A 25089-nucleotide genomic window follows, 5' to 3' on the forward strand; every position below is an offset into this window, starting at 1 on the left:
AGTAGTGGACAGCAATGGGCAGTACTCCTGTGGACACAAGTGTCCCATCTCTCCAGTCACCAGGGAGCCGTGGGGCCACATGGGGCTGCATTCAGTCACTGTCATCCCATGAGTCACTGGCCCATCTTCCCAGGACCATTTTATGCTCTTCGAGAGTCTTCTGCCTCAGAAGAGGATAGGAGAGGACTTAGAAAGAGTAGACCAGGCGTCAGTGACCTGTGTCCTGGAGGATACTGACCCAGGACCCGCCCCACTCAGGGAGGTAGTGCCAGGAGATAATGAAGAAGCGAGAAGGAAGAAAAAACCAAGAGAAATTCAGGGACCTGGTTTCCCATCCCACTTTTATTTTGGAATAATATTTGCATATTAAAAATGATTTTGGAGTATCTTTGTGGAGAATCTGTGAGACTCAAACTATTTCTGAGAGAGACAGAGAGAGAGAGAGACAGAGACAGAGAGACACCCCGGCCTTCACACTGAAGCTCCTTCCTTAGATATTTTCTTTTTTAGACAGGGTCTTGCTAAGTCCCTGAGTTGCCCAGCGTGGGCTCTAACATGCTCTGTTTCCTGCCACAGCCTCCCAGAGTGCTGGGATTGCAGGTGTGTGCCTCTGCACCCAGCTCCAGACTATTGAAGAGGTGAGCAAGTCGAGACTCTTGGCACAAAGTGACTTCCGACTCCCTGGGGAGGCTGCTGACTTCAGTGAGAAACTCGCTTGCTTTCGGAGTTCAGACTCTGAGTTTGTGCTACCTTGACGATGACATCCCTCCACTCTGCTGGGGTTGGTTGAGACCTGGGGCCTCAGGCACCAAGGAGGCAGACAGGACCATCAGAGGTCAAGTGCTCTGGAGCTAGTTGGCCCCTGGGATGGGCTCATAACTCATAAAGAGAGCTTCTTTCTCCCAGTGGCTGTAGTTTAAAGAATTTTATTAAAAGTGATACTGAGAGGAATAATTGTAGGAGGTTTGGTCAAAAAGTATGGTGAATGTTTAAATTTTAAAATTCTAAAAATTTATTACAGTGAAAGGCAAATTGCCATTAATCTCCAACAAACTACTCTCCCTTGTTTCCAATGCACTTGTCCTCGACACTTTGTGCAGCAGCTCAGGAGTCTTTCCTGAGTATCTTTAGTTGTGCTGTCATCATTGCCTCATGTCCTGAATTGATCTGAAACATTTCTCTTTTGGTCATTTTGACTTTGGAGAAGAGCTGGGAATTCGGGGCATAAGGTGGATGTGAACACAGCACCCTGTTTTTAAGAGCCTTCTTCCTGCTGGATGGTGCTCAGCAGCAATGCCCACCATATTTTTCATCATACCTTGTGGAGACACTCAGAAACAAAGACTCCAGAGCTGCTCCAGAGAGTGGCGAGAATGATGGGGTAAGTGTGTTCTAAGCAGGGAAGTATTTTGAAGGGGATTCATGGCAAAGTCTCTTTTACAGTAATAAATGTTTAAAATTTAAATATTCACTGTGTATATGGATCACTTCTGTATACACAACACCCAGATTGCCTAAGCCAAGAATTTCCTGATCCCAGACACCAGAACAGCTAAATGGACACAATCCACCAATCATAAGGTTGCAGCTTTCCAGTAATTGAGGGCCATCACCTGAGTGTCTTGGGTATGGTGCAGGGCATCACAGAACCAGGGAAAATGTCTCAAGTCCTTCTTCTTCACCCAGTCACAACTGTCTACACCACAGGGCACCAGAGATTCCTGCTCCAGAGGGTGGCATTGCCCATGCACCCAGGGGATAGCAGAGAAGCCTAGGTCCTGAGCACCTCAAGCACACACTGGCCCTTCTTTGCCTCTTGAGTCTTCCCACAGCACCCTCAGAAGACAGACTCTTGAGACTGGGAGGTGATGCACCACCCTGCAGACCTCGCACCCCTCTCCACATGCCACTGGTCCAAGTGCAGATCCTGCTGGACAGACGCAGACTGCAAACAGATCTGGGCTCCACTACCCAGGAGGGAAGTAGAAGACTGGGACGCTGATGTGTGTCCCTAGGGAAACATCTACCAGATCTGTCACCTGGGAGCTAGAGAGGCCCTGTCCTGGTGAGAACAGGATGCAGGGCTGACCCACAGGCCTGACAACCAAAGATAAGAAGGTAAGTCCCTGCTGACATCCCTGTGCAGGCGAGGCAGCAGAGAACCAGCAAGAACGGTGTACTTGAAACCTAACACCAACAGCCCACCTCTCAAGCCCACCCTCTGTGTTGTCATGCAGTTTCCATCCTGGCATCTGCAGGCACTGCCTTTGAGTCTTGCTGCCGCTCTCCCAGAAGCACCTGGCACACAGGGAAGGATGGACAGAACTAGAGGGCAGGACATGTGTGAGGACTGCTTCCGGCATCCTTTGAAGAGGAGAACAAATGCATTTTGTAATTTCTTGCATGTAGATAATATAAGAACAAAGTGTGTGTCTGTTATGTTACCAGGTAACAGGATCACCAGATTTCCTGGAAAAAGAGGTTCCTGCGCTAGACCTGAAATGGATTTTCCAGGAACCACAGTGCAGCTGTTGAGTCTGTGAATGCAGCTCTGGAGTAACTGGGATGGAGATTTTTTCTAAATCGTGCTTCCAAAATGTGGTAGGCAGTATTTAGTGAGAACTGTATTTCTTCAGTTTCATTACAGTTCAAATGATGCATAAAATTCAGCTCAAGTGGCAGCTAAACTACTAAGACAAAATATGCAGTAGGTTACTATGGTGATTGCTGATTTAAAATAATTAGAGAAAATAATGAGAAAACGATTTCCGCTCTTACGGATTACGGATCCGTAAACTGATGCCAGTCTATTTTTAGTGTACAAATCTCTGTAATGATGATAGAGAATTATGAGCACTTTAGAATGCTTTAAAAAGGTCTGTCTGATTGGACAATTTAATAAACCCAGTACTTACTTCAAAATTTATATTTGTCTTTATTAAATCTAAGTCAATTCCACAAAAAGAAAATTACATGTATATATCTTAATGCAATCATTTTAAACAAAACGTTATTACTAAGTATATACGCAAATGAAGATTTAAGATGTGTTTATGAGCACCTCTTGGTGATCACAATTTCTCAGCTCCATCCTGCTCATTCCTCATTTAGAAGTGGCTGCACCAGACAAGCTCTTCAGGGACCTTCCATGAAAGGACCCTTAGAACAAGGAAGTACTCAGTTGACAGGGTGGCACCACACAGGACAGGGAATACCTCACACGGCACTTGGGAGGTCACCCCTGCAGTGAACTGCCACCGCCATGTGATCACCACATTGAAGGATAGGAATTTGGCTAACTTCAATAATGACACATGGCATATTTCTAGTTAACTGAGGGAGTGTTTGAGAAAACTGAAGAATTGGCTAGAAATTTTTTAAAAATCACTTCTTTCCTTTTTCTAGCTAATGTGATGTCAAATGAACCAAATCCCTGCTTGGGGTTAATTCGTCCCTGTGTCTTTCCCCTTAGTCCTCAAAGGCCACTTTTAGGCCCCTTGGGCTGGTGACCATCAGCATCTGGAGGAGTGGTGATGGGCTGTACTTTCCCACCTCCCACTTGCCTCTGGCACCTGTGGTTTTTAATGGTATCTGAGTTTCTCATGTGATCCTAGGGGGAAGATTTGGAAAAATATGGGCTGCTTCCATTCAGGTTTCTGTGGTGCCCGAAAGTTAGGGTCTTTAAAAGCATCTGAGACTTAAGGGCCAAGTGAGAGGTGGTTTTGGGTGGAGGAGGAAGAACTAATGTCCTCTAGCACACAGTTGAGTAATGGTGGTCAACAGTAATTCACTGAATATTTCAAAATAGCTAGCAGACAAGATTTTGAATATACCCAACCCAAAGGAATGATAAATGTTTGGTGACACATAATAGATATGCCAGTTACCTCAATATGATCATTCCCCATGTTACACAAATACTAAAATATCACTATTATCCCATAAACATATACAACTACTATGAGTCAATTACAAAGATAAGAATATATTTTGAAAAACAGTAAATGAGGAAATCAGGCCTAACAGAAGTTAAGTAATGTGCACAGGGTTTTTATTAGGTGCTAATGAAGCTAGAGCACAATCCCACATTCAAGGAGGCGCTGACCCGAGGTGCAACCTGGTGAAGAGACACTGGATTCCCTGAACAGATAGAGACTGGGAATGAGCATACTTGGGAATCTGCTACCCAGTACAAGCATTCTATGAGGAAGCCTGGCTGGTGCCTCGGGAACCATGAGAGAACAAGGTCAGAGAAAGAGATGGAGGCCTCAGTCTTCCCTGAAGGATTTTACACTGATCTCTGGCATCCAGCATCCAGGGTTGGAGGAGAGGTCCTGGCTGGTGAGCTCTTTCTGGCTGAATGCCTTGTTGTGATGCATAAAGACAAAATCAGTTCCCAAAGCTGCCTGATGCTAGGCTCCCCTGCCTGGAGTTCCTGATCCTGCTTGTCTGGGATGGTCTCCAGAAATCTACATCTTCAACAAGTGCTCTAGGTGAGTCTTATGATTGGCCAGTAAGGGACACACTCTCAAGGACAGGATCAACATCCTTTCTGGACAGGGAGAACTGTACCTAACTTGGGCCTCATGGGCTATTATGTCTCTGTCATAGCTACATGAACCTGCTACAATAGCATAAAAACATTAGAGAAGTAGATAAGGTTGTTTTCCAACAAAGCTTTACTCACAAAAGCAGGTGCAAGACAGATTGGCCCAGGGGGCTACAGTTTGTTCCTGCTCTCCACTTAGAATATTTGATGGATTCATTAATCCACATAGGCAAAGGTGTGGGATGGCAAACAATCTGTTTTCAGAAAGGGCTCTATTCGATGTAGAGACTTTATATTATTTAAACATATAAATGAGAGGTTAGGAATGTAGCTCAACAATAAAGTATTTGGCTATCATGTATAAGACCCTGGGTTCATTTCTCAGCACAGCAAAACAATCAAGTTAATTAATGAGACAAAGTAAAAATAAATGAATAGGTAAATAAAATAGAACAACTCACCAAAACACCAATGTCTCTAGGAAGGAAATTCCAACACTGGAGGCACCAACCACAACAATCCTGGCATTGACAGTTATTTTAGGTTCCAATGTTAGCTTTCTGTTTGTATGGTTCAAGGCATAACCCAACTGGAAAAAACACACAGAAACAAAGAACGACTTGAAGGAAATGTGGCTGAGTTGGCACCCCCAACTTAGCAATTGTGTAGAATTATTTAATCATGACATTCCTGGTAAATCAAACTTAGTATTTCCCATTCAACTGCTAAGATGAAGTACATGGGAAGTCATTTTGAAGAAATATTTGATTTGCATACTGTTTTTTCTCAGTGCTGGGAATTGAACCCAGGACATAGTTCATGCTAGGCAAAGGGCTCTATCACTGTGCTCATTCCCAGCCCTTTTATTTTATTTTGAGACAAGATAAGTCGCTCTAGCTAGTACTGCACTTGTGATCATTCACCTCAGTATCTCAAGTGGCTGAAATTAAAGTATGTGCCTTGTTGCTGAGAGATATTTCATGTAAATCTAATATCCTTAATGATAGAAATAATCCTCCAAGAAGACAGTCAAGCTATTATCCCCTGAGAATTTCAGTTCCATAAAAGGTACCAAGTCTTTTCTTATGTTCAAAGTTTCCCAAAACATCTGAGTGAAAGTTATTAGATATTTGAAGATTAGTATTATCTCTTCATTTCCTTCACACTATTTAACACTGCACCTTGTAGATGCTGAAAAATATATTTGTTGAAAGACAAACATTTGTTTCATATCATAAATGTGTTGACTGAAAGGATGTTCAATCTTTCAGATACTTCTAGATTGGGGAGGACTCAGAAGCACAGAAAACGGTTGATTCCTTTAGTATCTATGTTTGCATATATTACCTGGATTACTTATTTGGTTGATAACTTTCCTGAACAGCCTGCCATGGGAGCCTTCAATGTACAAAGCAGGATTTTATAAAGAGGAAAGGTATTTTTAAATATTGGACTACATGCCAAACGACCTCAGTTCTATTTTTCAAGTCATTAAATAAACACATGCTTTTATTGGGTATTTCCTGTGTGTCTGGACAATAATAAGAATTACAGATGACTTCTTATCAGAAGCAATGGAGGCCAGAAGTCAATGGAAAGGCCCTTACCCTCCCACCACTCCAATTTATTGTCACTGCATCAGCATTAAGAGTCTCCATCAAGACCACAGTCCTCCATATTCCAAACATACTTCTCTTTTTTTCTTAAAATCCTGAGATTCCAGGAATTGGGAATCCATTAGGCTCATGGTAAAGGTGAATCTTAAGCTGGGTTCCCAGTTATCCTTTATGCCTGTGGTAGTGTGAGTGTGGCATTACACTGTGCCATTTACCAAGTAACATCTGAGATCAAGAGGATGATGATTATGTTTGGCACTCAATCTGGGAAGCAGTACAGAGAAAATGAGAAATAAAGGTAGCAAGATAGTACAAGTTTAATGCGGGCATGGAGGGAGTCAGTCACCACAATACAGGCCATGCTGGCTCTCTGCCAACAAAGGGTATGGGTTGGCTTATATGTACTCTGATGGGGGAGGGTATTGGGCAGCTGACAAAAACTGCCTAATTCAGTGAGGTTGAAGGGTTTGGGTTATTTTTGTCATGCATGGGCTTTGGCAAAGACTGCTGGGAAGAAGAAACCACAGGGGTTTCTGGGAAGAAAGAGCTAGGCACCATGATAATTCAGCATTGGACAGTTGCCATGATGACTGGGCAAATCCCAGGCAGGGGAACGATCAGGAAAACCCCTCTTCCTAGATCTAGAGAGCCTAGCAAGAAGGAAATAGAAAAATGTCTTGAGTCAAATAATGTATTAATATATATTTAAAACATATTGGTGAGATTTTAGACTCCATCCATAACTAACATTGCTAATGTTTCTCAGCATCTGTTTCACTCCCCACTGCTGCCATTAATTCAGCACACCATGGATTTTGGAATAGATTGGGTCCATTCTCATCGTTAAGAAGGAACTTGGATTGATGTAAATCAAGTTGCATAATTCCACCCTGTTTTCTCAATCACTGGCCAAGAGGAACATGTGATTCAGGTTGGCTTAATCACAGTAAAGCCCAAGACATTTTTCCCCATTTTTTTGAAGGGAATAAAACAAAATAATAAAATAGAACAACACAAAACAGTGAGTACAACATTTGATTTCAAAAGCAAGACAGAAGGAAATCCCTCATAGTTGCTATACTGCATATTATTATCCTCAAACAGATGCTCAGAAAACCAGCCCTAGACGTGCAAAGTCAATCAATCAATACAAGCATTAAGTTGTGTTTTGTACCTCAGGTACTATAATTTAAGCCTATGTTCCTCCAAATCAGCCAGTTGCCTACACTGGGTGTGTGTGTGTGGGTGGGGGGCTCTTCTTGTCTCCCAGCCTGCATACTGGCTAAGGCCAGGCATTTGTATGATAGTTGGAGGAGAGAAGATTCTTTGCTTTCCACACGACAGGAAGAGCTAAGGAGGCTGAAATGGTTACATGCATGATGCTACCAAGAGGAAAATCATCCTAAATTGAAGCCTCAAGAGCTTCACTGAGAAACAGAACAGGGGTTCTGTTCAAAACTTACCTGCAGCCCCTGCTACCTCTGGAATCTTCAGCTGTATCATCAACCTGCACCAGTCAGACATTGCCACCACAGTGCTGCCTAACAAACCACTCCAAAATGCACTGGCCTAAAGCAATTGTCACTTATTTTCATTCAACAGCTATGGGTCAGCTGGAAGTTGGATGTTTGAGGCTAGATTCATGACACTGCATCTTCCAGCCTACAGATTCCAGATCTGCTCAAACTTCCCTTTTCTGATGAGAGATTCAGGACATGTTTTACAGTAAAAGTGCAAGAGTAGTAATTAAAAATAAGCAATGGCAGCACAAATGGCTAAACTGAATATCTACAAGGGCACAGCCCAGGGAAGAGGGAAACAAAGGAAGGATGACAAGGTCTGCTTCCCTGCCTTGATTGTGTAGGTGAGTTCTGTCTCTCTTTCTCTCTCTCTCTCAGAGCATCTGAAGAGTTTTCTCTTTTGTAGACAATTGAAAACTTCCTATAGTGGTATGCTTTCTAAGTTAAAATAATGAGTATACCTCTTGGGTACACGTTCTTTAAATCAATGTCAATTCTGATTGGCTTTATGAGACTATCCCAGGTAAGGTCAATGAGGAACTGTGCAAGAAATCTACTTCTTATGGATCCTTGTGAGCATGCTGGCGCTCTGTGCTTCGATTAGCTCCTAAGACCAGCAGTTGTTGGAACACTCACTCCAGCCAGCCTCAAGTGTGGTGTGCAGGGAGCACATGTGTGTTTATTGTGCACCTGAGCGCAGGTCTAATGAACAGATCTTATATAAGAGCATCTCGGTGGGTCACAAGCCCAGCTCCCTGCTATACCAGCTAGCTCAGGCATCCCCTCTGCTGTCAGAAGTAGAAGCTGACATTGAAACATTGACAGTAATGAAATTCCCTGCTGAAGAATTACACCGCATTTATAAAACAGCTCCAGTATCAAGAACACAAAAGAGGCTGGGGACTGAACAGAATGGCTTTTGTTTCCCATACAATAGCGTTAACACCAACAGCTGCCAGGCCTCAGAAATCACCTTTCTAACTGCAAAACACACAAAGTGGCCTCAGGGTTTCAAGACATGGCTATCACTACCAGCATCGGCATTGTCTCAAGAGAGTGATGGGGCATCTCAATGATTCATGGGAAATCCAATTTTGTGCCCAGGTTTAATTAAAAACATATCCATCACCAGGTCTGATGAAATCTTCTGGCCTAAAAAACATCACTTTTTTTTTATTAATGGATATGATTTTTAAAATCTAAAAAAAATTTTTTTCTGGCCTAGAAACTTTTCCCAGTGACAGCTATAAATGAAGACTGTGTTGCTGTTTTGGAAAGGGTTTATTCTGCCAATAAGCAGAAATCACGGGCTATTTTTTTAATTAAAGCAGAATATTTCTTTCCTTTATGTCCCAAATTTTCATGGAAAAGGAAAACAGGATGGAAGACCTCTCACATCACACATGCAGGTCCGATTTTCTGCTGACCATCCACTGAAAATGTGCCACGCATGCAGGCTTCTCTTTGAGTCCTAATTTCCTTAATAATAAAGTAATGGGAGTCCTACTGTTGTTTCATATTTTATAAACAAAAACTGAATGCACCTTGGTAAGTGATTTCAAAGATTAAATGGAGGGAACTGTAAGCAACTTAGCTGTGTGTTATACCAGTGATAAAAGGCTGAGAAACCAGGTCTTGGTTTCTGTGTCCCTTTGAGACATGTCTGATTCTAGTTTCTAAGGACACTAAGTTTTCTGTTTTGTTTTTTACAGTACTGGAAATGGAGCCCAAGGGCACTCTACCACTGAGCTACACACCAGCTCTTCTTATTTTTTATTTTGAAGGAGGCAGGGTCTTGTTAGGTTGTCCATGCTGGACTCAGACTTGCTGTCCTTACTGGGGTGGACCACTGCACTTGGCCTAAGTTAGCATTTTAGACAAAGCAATGACTTTCAGCATGGAATCAACATGTATACCAGCAGGAAGAAATAGCCCATATACTATGGTGTAGAAGCTGATCTTTTAACTTAAAAGAAACATTCCTTAAAACTGATGTTGATTCTCATGATGCGTTTAAAATACAAACATTAAATTCCATCCCTTAGAAAGATCAGGACAGAGGTAACAGGCGAAGGATATCCCTGTTAAGGGGTTTGAGAGCAGAGTCAGGGGGCTGGGGACAGAGGCCTGGTGAGGACTTAGATGGAGGGAAACAGGACAGTTCAGGTTGGGGGAGATGCTGACATGAGAATGTCAGGGATGACGAGCGAGCCTGTAAGTTTGACCCCTTTAGCTGTCACTGCCTGTGAGCATCTGTGAAGAGAAGCTGGGCAGTGAGTGTGGGTCTCTGGCAGGGGGTTTGGTCACCCTTATTTATTTGGTTTGTCTGCCACACCTCAAAGAGGTTTGTTTGTTCCTTTTGGCCAGGAGCTGGGTGTTGGTTTTTTGAGGTATTTGTTTTCCTTTATCTGAGTAATTCCTGCAATGCCTTTTGGGCCATTTGATAAATGGTGAAAGAAATTAAATTTGTACCTCACGAGCCCCTGTTAAAGAGAGCTAAGAGTACCAGTGGGTTCTTCTGTTCCTTCAGCGGCCAAATGAATGATCTGGATACATTTAGAACTAGCTAGGATTACATTTGATAGCTGGGTTTATGCTATGATTTGTATTTATTAATAGCTTTGAGTTTTAGGCACATTTGTTATCTGTTCTGTGTGCTTAAAAAATTCAATAACAAATGTAACTTTAGCTGATATGAATAAGCCTAAATTCTGGGCTTCTACATCTGGTTTGGTTTCCCTTCCACACTTAGCATGTTAGAATGATGACAAAAGCAACACTAAAACTCAATTTCACCATAAATCTGAAAGCAGAGGTCACTCAACCTGTAAATAGGCTAGTAAACTAGAGAGCAGCCAGAATATAAATAATCCCTAATAAATGCCAGGTTAGTACTAAAATGGAGTATGGCGCTATTTCTGATGAACTTTTTTTCTAATGATACTCAGTCTTTTGGACATGACAATCAGCAACTCAATGATTAGGACCAGGTGTCATTAGCCTGGTGGCAAAATCTGAGCTTGTTTTCCTAATCCTGCTACTGGCTGAGACTCTAAGCCCCTTGTCCCTAAATGTCAGTCTTCTCAGGTGTAAAATGGAAGTAAACTACACCAGCCTCTGCCTTTCTCAGCAGCAGACTTGGGAATTGTCCATTAAAAAATATCTGTGGTATAGTACTTTGAGCTTTCCAGGCAAAGATGTTACACAAAGTAAAATTACACATCCTCACTCCCATCCACCATATGAAAGGCAAATCTTTGAAACACACATTTTAAAAGGGCAGAACAATGAGCTCAATTTTCGGCACACACCCCTGTGTAAGTTTTCTTCTTGCAGAAAGCTCCCCAGGACTTCAAAGGGAGCTCTGTCCACACAGGAAAATGGAAGAGGGAGAGACTCAAACTCATTAGGAACAAAATTTCTGAAATCTGTAATAAGTCACCTCCTGCTTGAAGAACGTAATTTTTCCCCATGCATCTGCATTCTCTCTTTTCCCTTTGAGAAGTCCTGTGCTGTCCCGATTTTAGCAAAATAAATGAAGACAGCTTGACAGTGTTGTGTTAGCCAGATTGCAAAGTTCAGGGTTCACAAGTGGCCCTTCTCTGAAACAGACTGTTGCAATGTTTACCAGATAAACAAAGGCGAGGGGCAGAGACTGTTAGAACACAACCAGGCCTTTGGAATTCTCTTCCCCAAAGTGCAATTTGAAAAAAGTCTTTCTACTAAAATTATTTTAAAGGCTGAAAAGTAGATATGAACACCAGCCCCTTCTGGGAGGTCTGCCATTCTATGGTTTGGAGCCTTGCTTTAGGAAGGATTCTTTAACTTTCCTTTTGGTTGGGGGAGGGTGGAGTCACCCACAATTTCAATGCAAACTGTTGGATCCCTGGTGTCTGCTAATGGTGACAATGACCCAGGGACATTGGAGTGAGGCACTCTAAGCTATGCAGCATGAGGGCTACCTCATGACCTGCTCACAGAAATACTGCCACATTTGGGATGCTCACTGAGTGTCCAGGAAGTAGATGAAGCTCTTAAGTTCCCTTAAGTAACGACCATGTCTTTTAATTCCTTTACAGCCTTCACCTTATTCCAGCAAAGCACTCCACGGGTGCTCGAGGCCTTCTCCCAGTAGACTCAATCCTAACTGAAGATGGAAGATTCCTGGACCCATTACAGCTGGGCTCTGCTGCACATAGCAGGAAACCTTAAATACTAACAGCCTAGACAAGATGAAAAATAATTTCTCACAAGTGCAAAGGAAAGAGAGAAATATGCATCCCAGGACAATTGAGGCAGTGCCGTGAGCTGCTGAGAGATTTGGACATCCTCTACCTATCCAGCTCACACTCTCCTGCATGGCTTTCATCCTTAGGGATGGGTAGGATGGCTGCTGGAGATCCAGACATCACAGCCTCATTCCAGGAAGCAGGAAGGGAAAAGGCCCTCCTCCTAGCTGAGTCCTTCCCTCTGAGCTTTCCCAGAGTTCCCATCCCAGTGACATCTATTTCTGGCCAAACCTTGGGCCTGTGGTCATGGCAGCCAAAGGAGGACTGGAAGTGCATTCTCTCAGTTGGGTGCATTGCTGCTTGAGCAAGATCCTGTTACAAAGGCTAAAGGCAGGAGTGGGTACTGGAGACAGTTCCTGGTCTGACACCAGTCCCCTCAACTCTACAGTGAGTTAATCCCTTTAATTTGCACGTTCTCCTATTTCTCTTATCTACCCCATCTGTTCCGGCTCCCACATCTATACTTTTCCACCCTGCCTGTTATAATCTTAACAGATGTTTTCAAATATTAAAATTATCAACAAAGCCCAGAATAGAGGCAGACAGCTATAGTTCCAGTACTCAGGAAGCCAAAGCAGGAAGACTGCCCCCAAGTTTGAGACCAGCCTAGGCTGCATAATGAGTTCAAGGCCAGCCGGAACCATACAGCAAGACCCATTCTCAAAAAAGAAAAAAAAAATCACAAAACAGTTAAGTCTCTGTACTTGAGCTCTGTACTTTTTCTAATACAAATGTTTTCTAATACAAATGTATTAGAAAAAGTGCGCTGGAAGTTGAACTGAGTGGCTCTGCTGGATTTCACCTCTTCCAGTTTGCAGATTTTACCCAGGTTAGGATTCCTGAGTTCTGGCTCAAAGCCAGCGGCACCTTGGCTGTCCCAGGCAGCCGGGCAGCGGCAGTGACACCACTGCCTATACTCAAGCACCAGTGACAGAGTCACAGATGCTCACTGTGGTTGCTTCGAGTTGTGTGTGTTACATATATGATACATGTTGAGTTTAACTGCTCCTGATAACATTTTCAAAAAGATTATGGCATAATTTGACACTGAAATAAACACTTACTGTTGTTGCCAAAAAGGCCCAGACACTGAGCAGCAGGGTACAAATTTTACATTAGTGCAGCAAATATTAGCCACTGGAAGAGGGACAGTAATTTCATATTTTCTTGTAACGTGAGTGTTTGAGTGCTTTTCAGGAGCAAATAAAGGGTGACAGACGGCCACAGGTAGGCGAAGCCAGGTTAAAACTCAGTTACCTAGGACACATGCAAAAAATGTTCCCATGTGCTGGCGAATAACAGGGTTGAAAGAATATAAACTGCCTCTCCTCTCTAAACAGATGAAATTTCAGAGCAGTGACTTACATGACAGATGCCACTCAGAACCCTTGTGGAGACCCTGTCTCATAGTTTAACTGGTTACTGTTCTTTTGCAATTGTATGTAAGGCAAAGGTATATATCTTACACCTGACAGTGTCTCATGCTTGATGTGATAGATGGGGAATTCACTTGTTTCTCATTAAAAACAGCTCTGAAGAAGTAATTCTGATAATCACTGGTGACTTTGTGCCGTGCACAGACATGACAAGGAGACCACTGCAGGCTGCAGGGACACCAGCATTCCAAGCCCAGGTCTTTCCAGCCTCTCTCCTCTACTGGTGGCAGCAAGTGGCCAGAGCTGCCCATCGGCCACTCCTACAGCATCTTCAACACACTGTCAGCTGTGAACGGGAGCGAGGACTGCTTGAGGTGAGCACAGAGGGTGGAGCAGGACTAGAGAAACTGACACAAGGGAAACGGCTTATACAGTCAGTGCCTGACCCGCACTGTTCTGAAAGCACAAACCGCCACTGTGCTACATGTCTCCCTCTCGTGTGTGTGTGTGTGTGTGTGTGTGTGTGTGTGTGTGTACCTGTGGCTCACTGGGGATTAGGCCCTGAGCTTTTGCACTGAGTATATCCCCATTCTGTCTGCCAACACACACCTTTAAAAAAATTTTTTTAAGACACACTCTTGCTAATGCTAAGTTGCTCAAGCTGACTTTGAATTTGTAATCCTCCTGCCTTGGCGTCACAAAGTGCCAGGCACTGACTACCTAATCATTTTCAGTTCTCTGTCCTTCTGAAAGCACTCATGCTGGGGTAGGAAGTGGGTGCAGCCTTGGAAGCTGACACATCTTCCAAAGGGACAGATGGGGTCTTCCTGTTTGATAGTGTGCTTTGATGGTGTTTCCATGAACACCCAAGAGCAAAAGCTGTCTTCTCATGTAAAATGCATCAAAAGGAGAAAAACCTGAAGTCCCCCCAAATTGTTTTCCTCTGCCTCCTTACATACAGAACACGTCTAACATCATATGTGCAGGTCTTTCCTGGGTCACCCCCTTCTCTGGCACTGCTGTGGGTTCTCAGGTCCAGTTCAGTTCTGACGCAGTCTCCTTGAGCTCAGTGCTTGGCCACTTTGAAGTGCATCACTAGCATGCCTTGTCATTGTGCCTCTACCCAGAGGCTGCAAGTTGGGGGATTTGGGGCCTCACCCTCCTCAGGTTTGTTATTCTCATGGAACTCAGAACAGTTTGCATTCAAGACCCTGATTTTATGGTCCAGGAAGAGAAGCCAGGAAGTGACAGGTGCACAGGTAGGCAGGTGGATGTCTCTGCCCCCAGGTGCACCCTCCTCCAGGACCGTCCCCCTCTGTGCCCACCAGGATGTGCTCCAAGCCTGTTTGCTTGTGGTTTCTAGGGCTGCTTTCTCTCATGGGCCCAACTAACGAAATCATTGACCACTAGTAAGTGAAAGCAATCTAAAGACCCTTCACTTCCTTGGGGCTTGCAGAGTACACCCCTAATTGATCATTTTAAGGTGATTTTCCGCAGGGATGTAGGCAAACTCTCATTGGTCTATGGGATTTGGTTACCATCTCTCTTGTGTTTTCTCAGGTCAGAATTTACATGTAAACAACTTGGCTTTCATTTTGGTAATGTGGATCTCTAGCATGAGTGGCCTGCTGTCTTTTCTTTAACCAAAGCCACAAGGGAAGTCTAATTTGTTGGTAGAAAAGCTAAGCATATGTGTTGAGCAATTCTGAGAGTACCTGATAACCTATTCAGTACCCTAAAATTCTACCATCAAATTGTTAATATAGAGCTTAATTCAATAATTTCAAGTCAACAAATACACACAGAATATCTACCATGTGCCAAGTGCTGGCCCTTGTGCTGAAGGGTGAATAAGATGCAGTTTTGTTTTAAGGAAGTTTTACTAGATAGGGATAACAGACAAATAAAATGCAGGACAAGTGATAAGGTCAGAGTATCTGGAAGCTATTGCTGTGTAACAAATGAATCCAAAATGTAAGAGATTAAAGAACAAGCATTGACTTGGCATCAGGGAAAGTCAGGGAAGCGTTCCTGGATTTAGAAGGCACAGTGGGATGTTTCCAGACAAGGGAGAGAACAACATTCTGGATGAGAAGGAGAACCAAGGTAGGGCTTGCAAGAGCAAATAGCTACTGAAGAACAGGCCCATCCATCCCTGTCAGTGGAGAGCACATCATGCCTTGGGGCAGCCTGGGAGGGGGGAAGACAGAACAGAGGGCCCAGGGGGAGCAGGGGTTGGAACAGAAAACAAAGGGAAGCCTGCTGGGCAGTGCACCTACCCTGCCACCTCATCAGCCAGTACGATTCGGTGAATCTCTGGACACAGTCAAGGAGAACTTCTGTCCCCCAGGAGTGGGTCACTGGTCGGGCTGGCTGAGGCCTTGGGTTCCTTTTCAGGAAGCAGACTTGCATGGCCAGGATGTCTGTCCAGGTGCATGCAATCCCACACTTGAAACCTTTCAACCTATGCCCCAGTGCACCACAGCTTCTGTTTTGTTCCTGCTGTTTCCAGCACACACTGATGCACACCCAGAAAGCCAGCATCCCACGACCATGTGGAAAGTCTAGTGGGGCCTCCGGGCTCTGTGTTCACCTTTCAAGCAGCCGCTCCTCTTCCGCCAGCCTCCAAGCACGGTGCTGACTTAGTTGGAAGAAATTAGGCATCTCCCTTTCATCTCAGTGTACACAATGGTCTGTATTGGCCTTCACATGACTTTAAAATTCTGCACACCAAAAGGCTCACCAGGCCTATTGTAAAAACAACGGCACAAACAATGTTGGGAAGAATAAGTCTTTCTGAAGATTCCTAATGACAATGCTAAGGCTGTGAAGTTCAAAGCAATTGGGTCATAATTAAGGGACTGGGCTCTTAGTTCAAGTGCAGGATTCAGAGGGAGGAATACAACAAATCCACCTTTTTAATTTGAAATGAAAAGAGCTCGGCAGACAGCAAAGCCAAGGGAGCCAAGGAAGGGCGTAGGACCATGTCCCAGAGCAGCCTGCAGCACCCAGGTCCCTGTGGCTGCTCTTATCAAAGTACATGTGTGCCTGACTTGGTCTTTCCTGATGCCGACTCTCACGCAGAAGGGAAACCCGCAATGCAAAGGAACTTGATCTCTTCCTGCTGGCTCTTTTAATCCTTCCCAGTGACTCTGACAGTACTAAAACAGCACTGATTCCACAACCTCAGTGAAAAGTTCCCAACCCACACAGGATGTGAAGTAGCCAAGTGATAAGAACTGACACAAACAGCTCTGGCAAAGCTATGAGCAATGAGCAGCAGGAGCCTGGGGGTTGCCAGTGAGGTGACCTCTCAGGTGCAGCGCTGGCTTTCAGGGAGACCAGGACTCACCTGCAAAATGAACCAGAGGTTCGGGGAAAACCTTTCAGCTTGCTGTGGATACTCAAGTGCTAAGCAGTCTCCACATCATCCTCTAGCGGCCCTGGGAGTGGGGAGGTGGTGGCAGGTGTGACGCACCCTATTTTGGTGTGAAGATGGGTCACGTACTTTTAATTTCTCACACGCATGTCAGTCACCATAAACAGTCCCAGCGTCCATGTCAGTGACACCATCTGGCGCTTCTCATAACAGCGTGTGGCGTGTGGCTTCCAAACAAGACGCAATGACAACAGCACACAACATTTACAGGAATGAGCTGTGTGGGCTGCGGGTGGCTCGCTGTGACTGTGCACGCGCCTTGCTCTACCACAGCCCAAGATCCTCGCCTTTGCCAGGTGAGCGAAGGTGCAATAAATACTGCATCTTAAGCTGCATGTGTACCACCGGAGCATTAAACATTTATCACACGGGCACAGCAGCGTTTTAGGCAATGGGTACGACTTGAAAAATTCATGCCGCTTTACAGGGTTAAATGAAAACCGTTTACGCTTTAAAGATTTTTAAATATGGTTCAGCACTGAACACAAGGATTCTTTTTTAATTTCTAGTTCTTAGTGGAGAATGACTATACATGTATAAACAACTGTTTTATAATAATTTTCTCTTTTTTCTTAAAGAAATACTAAAAATTATAACTGAACTCTTTCATGCAAAAGAATGATTGTTTAAAACCTTTTCAACCCTAAAAATGGCTTAAGAAAGGTTTTTTAGGAATCAAATGGTATTCTTTCCTTTAAAATCCTTAATGGATTAGTCAGTTATGGTTGCAATTAATTTTAATTCTGAATTAAGGAAACAAATGTAAAATCAAAACCAAGAGAATTCCTTGGGCAACTTAAGAGCATTTGTCCCCAATTCTGTTCCTTCATGGTGCCTGTTGCTTTAAGGGGGGAAAGGAAATAATTTAGAATGCAGATAGTTGGAGGATGGAGTGGAGGTCCGTTATGGTGGAGTTACAGAAAATTCTGTTTCCTCCAAAGGAACTAGAAAAAGCCTTGGTGAGAGGCAGCCACTGGCTCACTTTCTGGACAGGGAACCAAGGAAGGGGAGAAGCTGGTGGGCACCCTGCTCTCAGGGCACGTTGGGGACTTGATATCAAAGGGTTGTCACAGGGAAGGGCTCCATCACAGCACAGCCTCCATGTGGAAAATTATCGTCCAGCAAGAGGGCACAGAGGAAGCATGGCATGAGAGCACCATTTTGGGAGGGGTGGGGAATGCATAGTTTAGAGCAAAGGTGAAGACATAGCTGAACAACAGATCTCTGTCCAGTTGTGAGAGTTATTTTTGGATGAGAGCTTCTGTCTAAACAGCCTCGCAGTGCTGCAGGTTTGTGATTTGGGGGTTCCCCTCCTCTTAGCTATCTTGTATAAGGTTTCATAACTGAATGCTTCCCAGGGCTTGTAGAAATCTATTGGATTATGGGATGCCACCAATGGCTTGCGTTAGGAGGTGGGTTCTGGCTGGTTGAAGGTGAGAGGTCACAGGGGTAGGACCTAAAGAGAGTATCTTCCTCCCCAGTTCCGCCTTTCTCTCTGCTTCCTATTCACCACGAGGGAGCAGCTCTCTTCCACCAGACACTTCTGCCAGGCCACTTCTGCTGAGCCCACCAACTGTGCAAGGACTGAAACTTCTAAAATGGGAGCCAAAATAAAGTTGTGTGTGTCAGGTGTTACGCCCAGTAATGAGAAAGTGACAGACAGCTTGCCTGCCTTGCACACCAGAAATAGGAGGCAGCTGGAGCCCTCCAGCGGGCAGGGTCCTTGCAGAGGGAAAAAAATCTGCAAACCATGGGGGAGATGGGCTGTGCATCCCACTCCCAAAGAGTGCGTGACTCTGTGTGACTCTGCTTTGCTCTCCAATGGCAACCATCGTCTAAACAGGCCCAAGGCCTACTCCTCCTCTTTGTGTGTCGGGGGTTAGAAACTCAAGGCTTGGTTAGGGCACTGGGTCTGCAGTGACCCGCCTGGCTGCCAGGGACAGTGTCTATGTGGGGTGTCCTGAGTTGAGGGTCAGCACAGGGCTACAACAGGCTGCTTGGGGATCATAGGACAGGTCATTATGACGTCCATGAATGCATGCTCACCACTGCTTCCAAGTCAGGAGGGAGCCTGATAGTGGATGGCTGCTGTCCCTCCACTCCTGTACTGGAGCACAGGGACATGTAGTAAGGGGCTCCATGGGGTGAACACATATCTCCATGGCAACAAAGAACAAGTTCACAAGTTAACTGTTGTGGGTCATGTGCAAGTTAACCCTGTCCCCCAGGACTGTCATCTGGGTCTAACACAGATTGGTTGAGTCTTGATGTGAAAACAAAAGCACCATGTATGGGAATTTTTCTAAAGCAACTTCTCTAACAAATATTCTCTAATAGAGCCATGCACTCTTCATGCTCTTCCATCTGTCCTAAATTAAAATAACTCACAATCTTCCTAGGGTTCTAGCTCTTTCTAGTTCTATCTTCTGCAGATGACTCTGGGCCTCATTACTGGGAGAGATCAGTACATAGTACCAAGAAGGAATCACTTGTTTCTTTCAAAGGCGTGTTGGCTTCTGTGATGCTTTTAAAATCTGCTTTTGCAAGAGAGGGAGAGAGACAGGCAGACAGACACAGAGACAGAGAAAAGAGTTAGAAAAGAGAGAGAGACAGAAAGAAAGAGAGACAGAAAGGAGAGAGAACAGAGGGAAGAAAGAGGAGAGAGGGAAAAGAGAGCGAGCCTCTGCACCAGCAAAAATAGCTCTTGTGCAGGGTGTGATGAAAACAGTTAACAGTGAAGAGAGAGAAACAAAAAGCCATTCAACAGATGCAAGTCGCTCTACCCCAGTGTGGATGCATTTCTCTTGTTAATTATATCACCTATTCTTTCCTTATATTGATAATTACCTAATTACATGAAACAGATGGATAGCAGAATGCACCCAGATGGTGAGAAAGTAAACAGGCTTACACATTGCTTGTTCGTGAGCATATTAAAAAGAATTGTTCAATAATACATAGATTTCTATACTTTCCACAGCTGTCAGGGTGCCTTCAGAATGACAGGGGTGGTTGGTTTCCTGTCCTCTCTAGGAATTCCTGGGACACCAGCTGCCCAGGAGGTGAGGTCCTTTTAACCTCTGCCCAACAGCTGGATGCCTGAGGTTCTAACTCCTCTCTAAGCACCCCTTTTCTCCTTTTGTGAAGTAGAACCTGGTGTCAGGTGGAGTCGCAGCCACACACAAGCTGCATAGAGGAGAGCAAATTGAGCTCCATGGTCTCCCTGCAATGTTTCCATGTTTTTCATGGTCTTCCTGCAGGAAGTGCTTTAAAATTAATTATGAGGTAAAGGTCACAGTGCCCACGCCACGCTTGCATGGTGTGTGGGGCAGTGTGCCACCTGGATCTGCAGAGGCAGGTGGCTCCCACTTATACCCTGTTGTCAGCAGAGAGTCCTGCCGAACGCATGGCTTCTATATGTCCTACACAGTCATCAGACCTGAGCCTGGGCCTGATGGGCCTTGAGGTACCCCTTGGCAGTGTAGGGATGATGGCAGAGTGGCTCGTTATTAAGGGTAGAGCTGTGGACATTCAGAAGCAGGACATGAAGACCAATGTTGGAGTGACCAGAGAAGACTCAGGGAGGGGCAGCCCATGGTGATCCCAGTAGAGCCTGGACAGGGAGGCAGGGCTGGGCCACAAGGTCCCAGGACCAGGCGTGTCCCCACTGCCTGGGAAGTGGTGGTGGGAAAGTGTGCTCCTGACTTCTCCTCGTGCCCTGGGAAGCAGTATGGCAGCAGGCCCTGAGGTGGCACTGTCCTGGGCACACAGCCTGCACAGAGCAGATCACAGGCAGGAGAGACCACAGGAGGTGCTCAGCCTGTGTGCACAGGGCTAGGGCCACCTGTGGAAGAGTTGTCTCCTTCCATGGGTAACTTGGCCAGCCTGGCATGTGTCTGTCCTCTCTCTGAGGACCTGATGGGCTTGGAACTTACCAGGAAAGGTGGCCAAAATCCCAGTGAGTGGGAAACGAACTCTAACCTCTGCAGTCCACTAGCTTGCCACGTGGGCACCTGTTACCTTGGGACATATTATGCCACACTCCATTTCTAACTCAAGTCACCTCAACCCCAAAGAAACCCCACCCTCGGGGCGGTGTGTGGTGTGAACAAGATGTCTGTTTTAGTAACTGATGGTGACCAGATGCATGGCCTGGAAGCTCCTGCAGGTCAAAACCAGAAGCTGCTGTGAAAACTTCAATTATGGGGATACCCACAGTGCCAGTGCTAACCGACCCAAGTCACATAGGAACTCCACACTGTGTGCAGCCTGGGGCATGATCAAACAGGTGAAGGCTAAGGCACGGGGGTGTCAGGGGTACTTTAGGTTCACTGCCGTGGGACCCCCACCACCTGCTGAATTGCACTTGACGAATCCACAGGCAGCAATAAAACCCTCTATGGATCCCCCATGCCTCTCCCGAACACACACAAGTCCTCCTGCTCTCTTCTTGCTCATGCAGTGGTCACTGTGGATGGAGATCGAGGTATCAGGGACTCGAAGCAGCAACATTGGGATGATGGTACTGACACCAGTGGGCTCGGCTCTAGAAGCAGCTGAGGGCCACAGGCTGAGGCTTTAAGCTGCGTCTTCAGGGCTGACATCCGGGTCCCCACAGTGGGCTGCAGGTGAGTGGGCACTGTCCCTTCCAGCCCCAGTTTGGCTTTGCATGGAGGACTACAGGGCCATTTCCCTGGAGATGCACGATGTGAACGAGGACCCAGGAAATCTTGCACCTGCCCACTGCCCAGGTTCTGACCTGTTTCTCCTGCTCATATTCACAGTCTGAGAAAGCACATCAGAACCTTCAAAATGAGACTGTATCAGTTTCAGCACATAAAGCCTTCGCGGAGACCTGGAAGTAAGACTCCACTGCTGTATAAGCCAGGCCCCTGGGCGGAACCTCACACCTGCCTGTGTGTCCTCTGGGCATCCACTGTGATGGGCACCGTGTTCACATGTCCTTCCTGCCTGGCCCCATACACCCTTGAGTCCTCCTGACAGCATTTGAGCAGCAGAGGGCACTGGGCCTGGCTGGGCTTCTGCTTCCAGGAGACAGAGCCACCAGTCTGCACCCAGTCTGCACCCAGCTCCCCTGTGCAGGGACCCATGACAGCCACAGACACGGCATCCACGGCCGTGTTCCCTGGCATTGGACCTTTAATCAGGACCATGCATCCGCAAATGTCACAGAAGACAGCCATGGCCCAGCCATCTCCTCAGTGTCCTCCCAGGTTCTCCATCTACAGTGTTCCTTGCTTTTCCTGGGCAGGGACCAAGGTGAGCCACTCTCTTCTTCCCTTTAAGCACAGCACTACCAGCCAAGTGTGGGGTCATTCATACCCATGTCCCCACCACCTTGGGAGGCAGAAGCAGGAGGATCTTGAGTTTAAGCCCAACCTGGTCAACTTAGCAAGATCTTGTCTCAAAAAAATAAAAAAAAATGAGCTAGGGATATAGTTCAATGGGAAAGTAGAAATCACTAGTTCTAATTTCCAAAGTGTAAAACTTGATACTTTTTTGTTAAAGAGAGAGCAGCTTTATCTTTCACCTAAAATGTACTTTTTTTTTTTGGCCTTTTTTGAGACAGGGTCTTGCCATGTAGCTCAGGCTGGCCTTGAGCTCACTTACTATTATCAGGCTGGCCTTGAGCTCTTTTTGTAGCCCACAGCACATAATGATCACAATGATCATTATGATCATTAACTCATAATGATCCTCCTGCCTCAACCTTCTGAGTGCTGTGATTATGGATGTATACCACCACACCCAGCCTAAAATATGTTTTGACATTGTCTTATTTACTTCATCATTGGAATACGATACCTAACAACTGGTATACAAACCACAACTCAAAGCAGAAGTTTATTGTGGCTCACAGTTTGTGAGGTTTCGGTCCATAATCAGCTGGATCCAAGGCAAGGGGGCATAGCAGAGGAGGAACAGCTCACATCCCTGGCATCAGGAAACAGAACAGATCAAGGGAGGAGGAGAGAGACAGACCCTTCCAGGCCACACCCCCAGTACCCCTCCTCTACCAGGCTCCACTTCTCAACATCGCAGTGAGCTATAAACCCAACTGTGGGTCCATTTACTGAAGAGTATTACACCCCACGGTCCAGTCATCTCCCCAAGTCCCACCTATGAGCTCTGTGGAGGCATCTAGATTTAACCATCACAGAGGTATTTATTCAAAGGAAATCATCAGAAATAGTAATAAGGATGCACACAGTGGCACTGATCCTAAAGATAAACATCTAGATAAAAATTTCAGTGACCAAGATGAGGGAGGAAGCTGGCTACAAGCACCAGACTGCACATTCCAGAGTTGTGATCCAACAGGCCATGGCCTGGAGTGTGAGGGCCACAGGTGGGTATTGCAATTCACCATGTGTCAACGTTGGCAGGTGAAACTGGGTCACCAATATTTAAACCCAATGCACAAAAAAGACCTAAAATGTTGGGAGCCGCGGCCGAGCCCGGTCACCTTACTTGGCGGACGTGAGGCCTGTAGGAAAGAGCAAAGCCTGAGCTAGATTACCCCTCCCATCGAGTGTGCTAAGATGGCGCTTATCTCCTGCTTGGTAAACAACCCGCCCTGTAAGATCTCCTGCTTCCTGCTTGGTAAACAACCCGCCCTGTAAGATCTCCTGCTTCCTGCTTGGTAAACAACCCGCCCTGTAAGATCTCCTGCTTCACAACCCGCCCTGTAAGATAGTCTGCCTAGCAACAACTGATGTTAGCCAATCAGCCCGCATCGTGCGCTTTGAACTGATTGGCCACTGTAACCCTATAAAAGTGAGTGCCTCTCCCGCCACGAAAGAAGAAGCAGAAGAAGCAGAAGAAGCAAAAGAAGCAGAAGAAGCACAGAAGGAGCCGCGGAGAGCGGACCGGTAGAGGCTTCGGGACAGACTGTAGGAAGAAGCACGCAAGGAGCCGCGGAGAGCGGACCGGTAGAGGCTTCGGGACAGACTGTAGGGAGAAGCACGCAAGGAGCCGCGGGGAGCGGACCAACAGAGGCTTCGGCCGGGAGGATTCCCGGGGCAGGCTGTACGGAGAAGGAAAATAAAAGAAAAGGTTGTCCACTGCCAGACTTTGTTGTGTGTCCTTCCTGCCGGCCGGGAGTGACACCAACACTAAAACAATAAGCAGGACAACAGAACACATATTCTGGAATATTCTAGAAATTTCCTTAGTGAAAACCGATGATAGCCTGAGACTCATGGCCTCCAACTTGGAGAGGCAGGGCAGCCTTGTCTTTGTCTTTAAGCCACAGAAAAGGCTAGGGGACCTTGTAGAGTGTCACCTGAGTGCCCCATAATCAGTGACATGGAGGGTGGCCATGTGAAGACCTGCTGAGTGAGCCAAAGGCACAGTGGCTGCCCAGCCAGCTCTGCTGACCTTCACAGGTATTCGTTATTGGCCCTTAATGACCAGGGATATGGGAGGCAATTTACTGTATTTTTATGCAAAGGAAAAAGGTTCATTCAAAGCTATCCCTGGAGGATACAGGGAGGCCTTTGCCTCCATCTCTGTCTCCACATTCAGGTGTGAAGGGGCCTCAACTGTGGGTGGGACCGGGGGACAAATCCAACAGAAGAGGACACTTCTGGTTGTTCATCCATTTTTGACTGGAACAAAACCACACCAGCCTAACGTTGGGGCCAGCACCTGAATATTCCTGACAGGGGAGTTTTCTGACAGAGACCTTATTTTTCTGTCCATTTGCTGAGCTGAGGGGGAGAAGGCAGCAAAGATTGGTTTAACCTTTCAGTCTCAGGAAGTTGGAGAAATAGTCAATCAATAAAAGAAAACAATCGTGTGTGTGTGTGTGTGTGTGTGTGTGTGTGTGTGTATCTGTGTGTGGTACTGGAGATTGGACCTAGGGCCTTTGCACTAACCTCCATCTTCAGATCTTTTTAGTTTTTGAGACAAAGTCTTATTAAGTCACTAAATTGCCCAGACTGAGGTCAAACTTTCTATCCTCCTGCCTCAACCTCCCAGAGAGCTGGAATTACAAGTGTGTACTATCTCACCATATTAGAAGAAAAATCCCACTTCTTAAAGACCCAGTCTACCTTCTTGGTTGAAGCATGAGCTTCTATTTAGGACCCTCTTGGAAGGCTACCTTAAGGGCATACAGGACCCAAAGTTGGAGCTAAAGGACAGCCCAGCCTGCAGAACAGGACGCTGGCAGGGGTCCTAGGGCTGGGGACCCTGGAGCACACTACACATATACCCTCTGTTCCTCCCTGCCCTGCCTAAAGAGGAGGAAACCAACAGGCTTAAAAATAAACTTA

General features: G+C 45.7%; 1 protein-coding gene across 4 annotated transcripts in view; it reads right to left on the reverse strand.

Annotated features, from left to right (window-relative positions):
- Cfap61 (cilia and flagella associated protein 61) overlaps positions 1-25089 on the reverse strand; it is a 262922-nt gene that overhangs the window by 94675 nt on the left and 143158 nt on the right. For all 4 annotated transcript variants that reach the window (XM_063248629.1, XM_063248630.1, XM_063248628.1 and 1 more), the window contains one exon: positions 5011-5138. In XM_063248629.1, the coding sequence (XP_063104699.1) occupies positions 5011-5138 (128 nt within the window). The remainder of the gene's footprint in view (positions 1-5010; positions 5139-25089) is intronic.

The sequence above is a fragment of the Cavia porcellus genome, unplaced genomic scaffold, assembly GCF_034190915.1.
Source record: "Cavia porcellus strain 051 isolate PalLab524CR breed Dunkin Hartley unplaced genomic scaffold, mCavPor4.1 scaffold_5, whole genome shotgun sequence".
Lineage (NCBI taxonomy): Eukaryota > Metazoa > Chordata > Mammalia > Rodentia > Caviidae > Cavia > Cavia porcellus.